Below are 11,818 nucleotides of genomic sequence, written 5' to 3' on the forward strand. Positions count from 1 at the left end.
GAATTGTTCTTTTGAAATGAGTTCTACACATTTCATCAGATAACCTTACTTCTGCAAGACATAACAAACACCACAAAAAAACTATCTTTTCAGAGCAGGTACTAAAAATTAATACTGTTGGGTTCACCTTCCAGGAAATCCTGGTAATATTAGCAAAAATGTACATTCAGGTTTATTGCCACTTAGAACCCTTAAGGCTTTTCCCCACCTGCACCAACCTATGACAAAAAACAACCTCGCAACGTATTTTTTCTGCTGTATCTCTACAACACTGCCTTCATTTCACAGGCCATGCATGAGACAGGCTTAAACCATACTTAGCTACTAAAACAGTACTGTAGCTTCTGACATCATCTAAGGATATTCTTGAAATATATAAAATTAGTTAGAGGGTTGAGACACTGGCTGGGAACAGATGCAACTAAGAATAGCAATAGGAATCAAGAAATGTCAGGGCACTACTGGTTTTTTTTTGTTCTGCCAACCTAAGGATAAGTGACCAGGAATGGTCCGGCAGAGGAACGCTGCCAAGATGTAGCTAATTAGATAGATGTTTTTGTTACTTTTTACAAATAAAAGAGTTTTATTAGAGAATACTTCTTTGGAGAAAGCCACGGTCCATCCTCTAATTAATAGTGAGATTATCCCAGAGCCAAAAATGGGATCGATCAAAACCCTGACAAGAACACTACCCTATTAACAGATAAGGCCCTTAGTAAAAACCAGCAGTGTGGACAGGAGATACATTTTCAATGTTTGATGTCTGGCCTCCCTCAGGAATATCCGTGTGCTATTTTGACGCAAACTACTACTCGTGGTGGGCTATTTTATGTTGACCCAATTTAACAGAAGAACAGAGTTGGAAGGGACCTTGTAGGTCATCTAGTCCAACCCCCACCCCCACCCCCCAAGCAGAAGACCCTGCATTTCTGATTTCTCAGAACGGTTTTGCTATCAGAAGCTAAATACAGCTTTATTCTTGGCCCATTATTAGCACCATTTTCTTCTCCACAAGAGGGACACTTTTGAAACTCCAGGGCTGGTAACATTTTTTGGTAAAATCCGTGAGAAGAGTTAAAAAGACACGGGGCACCGATGGAGATTTGCATCCTTCTCCTCTAATTTCGCTTTCCAGCAGACAACGTAGACCAGCAACTTCTGAGAGCCCCGAGGAGCGCTTTCTTCCATCTTTCTTCAACGAGATTCTTAGAGGAAGAAAACGACGACAAGCCAAGACATTTCGGAACGACATCGAGTACCCGCCATCTTAAATTACCCGAAATGCTCTACCCGCTGTCGAGCGTGGTATTTTGGGTAGCTTAAAATGGCGGGCGAGAGGGCCGTTTAAAAATGGTGGCGAGCCCACCTACCACCCCCCCCCCCTCTCCCTCAGCAGCCTCAGAAGCCTTTTCGCTGGTGAGGCGATCGTGTTCGAGGGGAGCCTTAGGGCAAAGGAGGGAAAGCAGGGAGCCAGCGAGCGGCGTTTGTTCCGTTCAGAGGCCGGGAACACAAGATTTATGACCTCATCCATCTAAAGCCGCCCCGGGAAATGGCTCCGAACTCCTGGTTTGGAACTGGCGTTAAAGCTCCGGGTGTTCTCAAACCCATCCGAGCGTTCTTGAACCTTACACCAGCCTCGTCGACGGGCAGATGATCCTCTCCAACGACTAGGATGTAGGGAAACGTCCGACGCTCGAAAGCTCGTTGAGTTCGCTCAACGAAGAAGAAGACCCTCGCGGGGCTTCCTTTGCGCGCTACTCAAACTGCGGAGGCAAAAATAAAGTATATCTGGGGTTTTGGGGTTTGTTTGTTTTTTGCAAACGCCAGGATTTCTGGGCCCTCTGCAGCAAAAGCTACCAGGCCCCTCTGTAAGTCTAGCAACGCGCAGAAAGTGAAGAACTGCAAAGATTTGCGGGAGTGTGGGTGTGGTTGTATGCATATATGGGTATGGGGGAATTGGATGAAAAATTTCCAAATTTTCATATTAGGAAAGAAATCGCCTCCCGAGGTTCACATATAGCTGAAAAATATTCCTGCAATAATCGCCCTCATTTGATGTAAGTGCTGGAGACGGAAAGTCTTCCAGATTTTGATGTAATGGGCGAATATCCCTACTGTTAATTCAGCTTAATTGGAGATGGTTTGCTCCTTTGAGCAGGTCTTTAAAGGACACATACCTTATATGCAGACTATAATCAAATCTTTCCAGTAATAATATATTTTATTTATTTATTTATTTTATTTTATTATTATATATTTTGCTGCTTTTCTTCTGAATGAAAATCGTTCATAGGATATTTTCAGCAGCGTTTTGGGGGTTTTTTTCTGAACAAACTGGAGAAAAAACTGGAACAAGCAATTACTATATTCTGGCTGCATTCCTTTGCAAGAAAGCATTATGTTTGTTGCCCCTGCAGCATTTGACATAGCTATAGCTGTGATCCAGGTGCCCGGCACAGATATGCCAAATAATGTGACAGAAATGGGCCTCATGATAGTCGTTAGGAAAGCTGGTTAATTGTTCAAGACTGATCAGTTGCTTATTCTCTGCTTACACCTAGCTATCCACCACGTTCACTGGAAATTTTTCAGAAGGAATGGGCATAGCAGCCACACATAGCAGCCAACACTTTTGGTTGAATTTGTATTATTTCTTTCATATTTTGTTTGTAATGTTACTATTTCCATGTATCCATTTTCTGTGTTTAGATGACACCTATCTGGATGTGTAATATATTATTACTGAACCAATAGTTACGGCATATTGTACTTCTATTTCACCTCTCCCTTCAGCCTCGTTTATTTCTTGTGTAATGAATTGTGGGAAATGTAGTCTTTGTGTGTACAGGAAGTGAAATATATTCTCTTGATTAAACTAGGGGGTGTCGGGATCTGTAGTAAACTCTTGGGTGTGGTGCATGTTGGGATCTGCAGTCATTTTGGAGGGTGGGCTTGCTGCAGGAAGATCTTCCCTCCTCCGGTTGTTCCCGGTGTGGGGAGGAGCCTGGTCGGTGAGTGGGTTAGAAAAGGGGGAGATGTAGGGGGGTTGTTTTTTGCTTCTTTTGCCAGATACCTAGATTTTCAGGAGGAACTGGTGAGGTTGAGAGGAAAATGCATTTCCCACCTTTTTCTTTTTCTTATATGATTGGATTCAGTTTGCCCCTGTCCCCAAACTATTCTTTTTATCTGGGTTTAGGTAAGGCATTTTTTCAGTTAATCATATTACTCTGTCTCCATCCTCAGAGGTTGTGCCAGCCTATGTATGGTATTGCTTTTGCTGTATGTGGGATGATTTTATTGTCTTAACTGCAAACCTAGTGTCAGCTTTCAGAGGGGGGAGGGGAACAAATAGGATGGCAGCAGACCTCTATGATTTAGGTCAAAGCCATTGGGGCCTGGTGATGCACATACTGATCACTCTTGTCCATCCTTGTGCCCCTTTCCTGACTTGCCTTCCATTGGCTCCCTAGCCCCAAGCAAGGAGTTGATGAAGACAGCAGCAGCCCTTTCAAAATAAGCTTCCATTTGCTCTAGTTTTTCATCCCTAGAATGAAATACCTGAGGATGCTGCTGCTGCAGCCAAAAACATGCTGATAGTGAAGAGAAAGATAATAGCATAATTGGAGCAGGAAAGCACAGAACAGCAATGGCAATCTTGGGCCCTTGCACAGTTGTCTATACATGCTTTTCATTTCTGCCAGATCTGCTTCCATCAATTGATTTGCTTCACTCTGGGTCCCAGTGATATTTACATTCAAAACTCTGGAATGCTGTGAAGTTTCTCTAGGCATTTTGTTAAATGCTGAAGCAATTACTTCTCTTGATAGGATACTTGCCTAGGCACAAAGATGCCAGTCATGCCTCCGCAAATCTTGTCCGAGCAATTTATCCCTCATCAAACATTTTTATTTCCCAGAATGTCTCATTCAGGAAGACTTCCGATGCAGCACTGTCATTGCACCAACTGAGAGTTGTCAGTGGAAAAATGTTTTCAGCTCTTCATATAACTTCCAGCAAAGAGATTCTTATGGGTAAATTGGCTGTAGAATTGATGGAATTTTAACATCTGATTTTCAGTCTCTATGTGCATGGTAAACACCATATGGATGTTTACCATTAAAAAAAGCTTCCTTCTCCCTTACTATTTCATTGCAGTGCTGTTTTATCTAGTCCCGGATGTATGATAAATCTACCGGTAGTAATGTAGAGTAACATTGAGAGAACTGTTATATAAGTTCTGAGAGGGTGGAGTTTGCAATATATGAGACATAGCACCATCACTATTTGAGCAGGAAAAAAAAAGCCTTTTGGGTCTTTCAGTGGAACTGGTTGGACCAGTCAGCAATCTTTTTGACCTGTTGACATTTCCTGATTGTATTTCCTCAATCCTTCTGGAGGAGGAGTTGAGCTTTGCCACCTGTTGCATTCTGTTAGTAAAATTTCTCCCCTGAGGTTCCAGCAAGATATGATTCTGGAGCGATCAAACAGGTCTGTAAGGGGTATTAATTTCTACTCAGTATAGTAGGGGGTGTTTCCTAGTGGTAGGTGAAGTATTAAATCTAGTGCTTCCTGAAAGAACATGTAGAAAGTTTGGTGGTGACTTCTGGTCACAGCCATGGAACTTACTCATTGATAAGGAGAGGAAAATTGGATTGAAAAAATTGCTGGAGGTGAAGGGATGTGTGTTGGATAACTTCAGCACATTACTTTTTATGTTCCCATTTACCAGTAACAGAGTTGGAAGGGACATTGGAGGTCATCTAGTCCAACCCCCTGCTCATGCAGGAGACCTGTACTAGGGATTTGAACCACCGAGCTGCCGACCTTTCTGATCAACAAGCTCAGTGTCTTAGCCACTGAACCACCTAGTGTTACATTTGCCACCTTCCAGCACCATTTTATTTGGGGTTGAAATTTCACTTTTAATTGGTTTAGCAGCAACAGTTTAACTGATGATTATGAGTTTATTTTAATTGTTGAGAACAAATTCTGTAAGTTGGGATCACTTTGTAAGTATACTGCTGTTTGCTATTTTGGTCTTATGTTTAGCTTTAAAGATATCATTATCTTCAAGCAGCGTAGGATAGTTTTGTATATGAACAGCCTCTGTGGCAAAGGATTTAGACTTAACTTGGATAGAGCTTAATGAGTGGCCTCGGTCAAGTCATGTCTTTTATCCTGACCTATCTCATGGAGGTGTTTTTTGCCAATAAAATGGGAGATGATACCTATCCTGAACTCTTTGGAAGAAAGGCAAAATAATAGATTGTCAGCTATGTTATTTTAACAAGACACATTTAATAAGGTTTTAAATCTATATTATTTTAACCAATTCCTGATTAAAGAGAAAACCATTAGTCACTAAAAATTTGTTAATCATTTGGCAGTTCTGCTTTCTATGTGTCAGTTTCTCATATGCAATTTCCTCCTGCTCCACCAGGTATCCAAGTATTTCTTGAATGGACGCAGCCTACTTAGTCTTGTTTCCTGTTCCACTGCAGAATTTCTCAGTTAGTTGTCTGACATTCTGTCATGCTGTGGCAGCTCTTTCTAGGTTTCTTGTCTTTTCCTTGTCCTCCCGTAGACCTGGGCAATTACCACTGTACTCAATTGGTGTGTTCATTATCCCCATCCTTTCATGCTGACCTTGCCTTTTCTTTCCAAGGTTCCCGGGAACCTCAGGCTGATGCCCATCTCAGCTCGTCCACGCCTGCAATGGGATGATACTCTGAATCCTTTGAGGATTAGTGTGGGCAGTCTTCCAGTGCTGGCGTCCATGACCAAAGCAGCTGACCCCCGTTTCCGCCTACGTTGGAAGGCCATTGTGGCGACCACTCTGGCCCTTGTCCTAGTGTTGCTTCTCCTTTGTTTCCAGCGTTCATCCCCTGCAAACAGGCCAGTTCCTCTCAATGCTCATACCTGGAGGCTTAATGTTCTACCCAGTGAGAGGTATAATGACACTTACCCACTGTCACCACCCCAGCGGATACCAGAAGGTGTGCGGTACCGTATTGGACTCATTGCTGACCTTGACACAAACTCCAAGGGTCCCAATGAGCACACCTGGTTCAGCTACTTGAAGAAGGGTTATCTCACATTGTCAGCCAGTGGGGACCATGTCTCTGTTGAGTGGGATACAAAGGACCATATATTGGAATCTCACCTAGCGGAAAAAGGACGTGGCATGGAGCTTTCTGAACTGGTAGTCTTTAATGGTAAACTCTATGCCGTGGATGATCGAACGGGTGTGGTCTACCAGATTGATGACACCAGGATGGTACCTTGGGTGATATTATCTGATGGAGATGGCACAGTTGACAAAGGTGAGCTCAGGTTTAAGTTCTAGGTTTTATACTGGAATGTTCCCTAACCTTTATGTAGTTCCTCAGTTTCTTAATATTACAAGTAACGCTATAGCCACCAGAAACCTTTCAGAATTCTCTAAATATCATGCCTCCTTTTTTGAACTTTACCCGATTTACTAACATTCTGTTACATTGTCTAGTAGAGGTGAAACTTCTTTAGAGGTAAAAGAAATGTTTATTTTACAATTGTTCTGCCTTTGGCCTAAAATCACCACACACACCCCATCTTCAAAAATGTTCAAAAATGAAATATACTATAAAAGCAAGAAAAAAGGAAGAATATAATATTTGAAGTGCTTTTGATTTGGAATTTTTGGTTGTGTTTTTAATACATTAATATTGAAATATTTATATTAAAGAACATTATAGCACTGTTCATGTAGCTGTAATGCTTTTTCCATTATCCAGTTTGTTAAAATAATGGTCAATGGAAACTTCTGTTTCCATTTTATATACATGCATGCACACCTCAATGGAAGAGTTCTATAGCGTTTTATACTAAATTATTTAGCATGTCTTGTTTCTTATACCTTTAATGATTCAGGGCAATTTATAGAAATAGCATTAAATGCAAAAAGAAAAAGATGGAACAGTTTTCCAGTATTATGAGGTTTTTTTTAAAAAACTGATAAAAATGATGTCTGTGGTAAAACATTGAAGGAATGTATTGAGTTGCTGTAGATATGTTTTATAAATTATTACCTATGTCAAGATCATAACCCATATAAAAATCATGACAATAAGACATTTTTATCTGCAGAATATAATAATATAAATAGGCAGTTCTGAAACATTTTGGTGTTAGGACCCCTTTACAGTCCTTGAATTATAACTGTAATGGAGTCTGCCTATTATGGTTGTAAGTCATGATGGTTGTAAATTGGATTGGTCATGTGACCAACCCAAATTTATGACCTTTTTTACAGGGGTCATTAAGCAAATGCCATAGTTGTTAACTGAGCCCATGATTTGCTATGGGCTGGATTTGCCAAAAAACCGAAGTAAATTTCCATTTTCAGGAAAACCATTATAAAACCCGATCATGTGACTGCAGAATGCTACAAATGGCCATAAAAATGCCCCAAAGTGCAGCCATATGACCACCGGAGGGCGGGGGGCAAACTATGAGAACTTAGAAACTGGGTTGTATGTACACACACACACACACACACACACACACACACACACACACACAAGGTCTGTCATAACTGAATGGTTGCTAAGTGACCGGTCATAAGTTGTGGGTTACTGTACATTCTTAAAATGATTAAGAACAACAAAGAGTTTTGGTTTATGTAGCTTATATCTGTTGCTATTTATTGTGTTAAAAATTAAAACTGATAATTTAAAAAATTATATATTTGACTTCGTAGACCCCCTGAAAGGTTCTCCAGATTCAAAAGTTCTCAGAACTTTTGATGTAAAGAAATAGAAGATATAGAAACTACATCAGATGGTTTCGAAAAAGTATGTTACACTTGTAACTTACAGTGGAAGAACAAATAGTTATTAATACGAGAGGGTGTCTAGAAGCACTTGAAAAATAAGAGACAGACTGGTGGTAGAGGAGGCAAGTTTATGTTGAAGAAAATAATTCTTAAGGTAATTTGGCCAAATTGTCTCAAAGGTGCTTTTTCCAAAAGGCAACTGGACCTTCTTGGGATTTTTGTTTGAAAATGATTAACTTCTCATCCAAGAAGCTTCAGTTTTAACTGACTGATGGGGAATGGAAGGATTCCGATTTTTCAAACAAAAAACCAAGAAAGTCCAGTTGCCATTTGGAAAAAGTATCTTTGGGACAATCATGACTTGAATGTTTGAGAAACTCCATAGACATTTGGTCAATCTGTATTTTACTCATGCTTTGAACAAATCCTGAGAAATTTTAATATTTGTCTTAAAGATCAGACAGACCCTTTTCAACCTACTGGGGAAACTGGCGCCTGCCTTAAGGGAACTGTCGGGGGGGAGGGGGAGCAGTAGTTTGGGTTGGATATGTGTTGTCTTACTTACATTGTCTCACATTTTGTTCAGGATTTAAGGCAGAATGGTTGGCAGTGAAGGATGAGCACCTCTATGTGGGAGGCCTGGGCAAGGAATGGACCACAACTACAGGAGAGGTGCTCAATCAAAATCCAGAATGGGTGAAAGTCATTGGCTACAAAGGTGACGTGGCTCATGAGAACTGGGTGATCAATTACAATGCACTCCGGACTGCAGCTGGGATCAAATCTCCAGGTGAGCAATGGACTGGCTTCTGTTAACAATAAACCTGCCAACAGCTAAACATTATGCATAATTCTGCTTCTAGTACTTCCTTTCTTGTAAAATGAAGGCTTATACACACTTAATTGTTGGGATTAAAAAGTCAAAGAGGATTTGGATTTTGAGGATGAAAAGTATGAGTGTCCTTAGAGAATAATAATGTCTATTCTTATGCTGGCTATGATTTACCGAGATCAATACCTCTAAAGTTTCTATCATCATTGTTTAATCTTGTAATAATATGGTTCTTCTTCCTTGGAACTTTGTCAGTTTGGCTGTGTTGTTTTCCTGCTTGAGCACTGAGTTGCACTAGAAAACTTATTTATTTATTTAGAAAATTTATATTGCTGCCTACTCAGACATGGCTACTCAAGGTGGCTTACAAGGAAATAAAAACACCATATAAAAGAAATAAAAAGAAGAAGAATAAAATAACCCCCCACCTACCCCGGCAATAACACACATTCATACTAGCCATTTAATGGACTCCATGCAAGATCCCTTCCAGTTCTGTTATTCTGTAAGTGTTTCTGGTTGTGCTTGCGGATATCTATCTTGGTTCTATATGCTTCCCAGGTTACTTGATCCATGAATCTGCCTCTTGGAGTGAGAGACTGCAGCGTTGGTTCTTCCTGCCACGCCGTGCCAGCCATGGACGCTACAATGAGCAGGAGGATGAGCATCGTGGCACCAACTTGCTTCTTAGCTCCACACCAGACTTCACTGATATCTCTGTGAGCCATATTGGTGATATCATTCCCACCCACGGCTTCTCCTCCTTCAAGTTTGTCCCTGACACTGATGATCAGATAATTGTGGCATTAAAATCTGAAGAGGATGCTGGACATGTGGCAACCTATATCACTGCCTTCATGCTGGATGGACGTTGCCTGTTACCTGAAACTCGCATTGGTTCTGTCAAATATGAGGGTATTGAGTTTATCTAATTAAAATATTTTATCTAATTAAAAGAAGTCATACTTTTAAGGAGGTCAGATGAACTGTTGAGAGGTGGCAGAAGTTCTGTTCCTGTTTATTACTCTAACTCTGCTTCTGCTGCAGAGCATTATGGGACATTGAAGTGCTTCTCTTGGCATAGTTTTCATCTCTGTAAAAACTACTTGGCAATTGTGCTGCCCCCTAGTGGTACAAAGCCTGTACAGCCTTTTTTTCCCCTCTGTTCTATTGTGTCCTAGGATTTAGCCTACTCTCCTTTATTCAATCAGGCTATTAATTTGGCAGAGCAAACCTAATGAATTGCCTTATTCTTCCCTCCTCTCTCCTGTCCTCTGACTATTCACATGTGCCTTTGCTGAGAAGAAAAAGTCTTCAAACCCAGTTATTCAGCAAAGATATAAGTCAAACATTTGGAAGATTTTCCCTTTGACTCTGCCTATCCCTGCAACAGTCATTTTAATCTTGTCTGCACAGTTTCCTTTTTGATAGGAAATTGCAGGTGGGGCTTTGGCCTCTAATCAGGAAACTTTATGATAACAGCAGAAAAGGAGCTGATGCCATAACTTGGAACTTTCTGGAACAAAATGCTCATCTTCTGTTTGAGAGGTTCTGTTCTGCCTTTGTCTCTAAAGGCAAAGAGTTTCCTTTTGGTAATCCTAATATTGAGAAATCAAGCTTCATATTGGTAAGAAACCTAAAAGATACATATATATGTCGTAGTTTTTCGTGATCCTTCATTTAAAAAAAAATAAATTGTTTTCAGTGTTAAGAAACAAGATCTTATGAAAATATTGTAGCTGGAATCAGGTTCTAAAGTTATTCCAGCTGCAGAATTTTAAGTATTCATCGTTCATCCTTTATGTGTAATAAAATGGGCAAGTGAGCTTCCATGGCTCTTCTCATTGCTGGACATTTTCTGGAAGTTTTATTTCAATCCTAGCACTGTGTCTTATTTTTCAAATAAATTATCAACAGCTTTTATATTTTGAAAGTTACCTGAACTTACCTATTTGTTTTATCTATACTTACCTATACTTTTTACCTGTTTTTACCTTTTTACCTATTACCTGAAATGAAACAAAAAATGTGTTCACAGTCATAACGTGTCAGCTTTTAAGCAGATAAGATAAAAATGTATGTTTTAAGAAACACAAATATTAAGGAACACTTTTGTAGGAAGATGAGTCACACCAGGGATGTCAAACTCGATTTCATTGAGGGCCACATCATGGTTCTGTTTGACCTTGGGGGGCCAGGGTGGGTGTGGCCAGGGTAGGCATGGTCAAAGTGACATCACTCGTGTCAGGGGCACCTGTGATGGCTGAGCGCTCTGCCAGCAAAAATGGGCTCATGAGCTCCGTTTTCAGCTGCAACGGCTTCCTGCAACCCTCTGCCAGAGAAAATGGAGCTCGGGAGGGCCTTCCTGAGCTCCATTTTCTCTGGCAAAGGGTTGTAGTAAGCTGTCGCAGACGAAAATGGAGCTCAGGAGCCTATTTTTGCTGGTAGAGGTACCACTGGCCAGTCGTTTGCTGTTTCCAGGGTGGCCCCACAGGCCACATCTAAGCACCCTGTGGGCTGAATCCGGCCCCCAGGCCTTGAGTTTGACAACCCTGTGCTACACAAACTCCAAAGAAATGTAATGATTTTTTGGATATACCAAAATGTATACAATTGAAGGCTGTGCCATAAATTGTGTGAATATAAAGGAATGTGCTTTCTACCAAACCATTGTGCTCATTGTGCTCAATATTCCCTATTCTAACTGGTAATTTTCTTTAGAGACTGATGCTAAGCTAATTTGCATGCAAAATATGCGCTATTACCGTTGAACTGCAGTTTCTCTTTCACAGCGCATCATATAAAATTGGATGCATTTCTAATGGGGGATTGACGTACATGTTCCCTAAACATTTCCACCCAGTACTTTTGGTATCTTAAGAGCATGAACCATAAAGTGATGCATACGTAAGAAGGGCGGAATAGAAAAAATGAAAGTCTGATCACTAGATGGCGCTACTATACTTATTTGTGACATAGCCATGACATAAAGACCTCTGTCAGCTTCCCTTGAAAGGATCAGAACACTCTCTGGGGCGTGGCTAGCATTTACATCAAATGTGTCAAGTCCAGTCAGTATTTGTGTGTGTTGGCATTTGCTGTTAGATATATTTAAGATTTAGATCATAAATGTAAGAGTCCAAAACATACAAAAATAATAAATTAGTTTGGAC

General features: G+C 40.6%; 1 protein-coding gene across 6 annotated transcripts; it reads left to right on the forward strand.

Annotated features, from left to right (window-relative positions):
• The first annotated feature begins 1,278 nt into the window (after positions 1 to 1,278).
• CANT1 (calcium activated nucleotidase 1) lies at positions 1,279 to 11,312 on the forward strand. Of its 6 annotated transcripts, XM_034412840.3 has the most exons (5): positions 1,308 to 1,782; positions 3,917 to 4,031; positions 5,666 to 6,323; positions 8,400 to 8,603; positions 9,207 to 11,312. In XM_034412840.3, exons 3-5 carry the CDS (start codon positions 5,687 to 5,689, stop codon positions 9,575 to 9,577), a joined length of 1,212 nt encoding a protein of 403 aa, XP_034268731.2. In that variant the 5' UTR covers positions 1,308 to 1,782; positions 3,917 to 4,031; positions 5,666 to 5,686; the 3' UTR covers positions 9,578 to 11,312. The 6 variants fall into 6 exon arrangements, with proteins under 6 accessions (XP_034268733.2, XP_034268730.2, XP_034268731.2 ...); XM_034412842.3 differs by lacking the exon at positions 3,917 to 4,031 and having other exon boundaries at positions 1,279 to 1,868; XM_034412839.3 differs by lacking the exon at positions 3,917 to 4,031 and having other exon boundaries at positions 1,287 to 1,782.
• Positions 11,313 to 11,818: the final 506 nt, after the last annotated feature.

This window comes from Pantherophis guttatus, chromosome 2, assembly GCF_059756535.1.
Source record: "Pantherophis guttatus breed Tessera chromosome 2, ASM5975653v1, whole genome shotgun sequence".
In the NCBI taxonomy this organism is placed as follows: domain Eukaryota; kingdom Metazoa; phylum Chordata; class Lepidosauria; order Squamata; family Colubridae; genus Pantherophis; species Pantherophis guttatus.

Coding starts and splice junctions, on each gene's coding strand:
- CANT1 (XM_034412841.3), top strand. CDS start 2,919: ATGTTGGGATCTGCAGTCATTTTGGAGGGTGGGCTTGCTGCAGGAAGA. Junction 3,012..5,665: donor TGTGGGGAGGAGCCTGGTCG/GTGAGTGGGTTA, acceptor TTTCTTTCCAAG/GTTCCCGGGAACCTCAGGCT. Junction 6,324..8,399: donor AGATGGCACAGTTGACAAAG/GTGAGCTCAGGT, acceptor CATTTTGTTCAG/GATTTAAGGCAGAATGGTTG.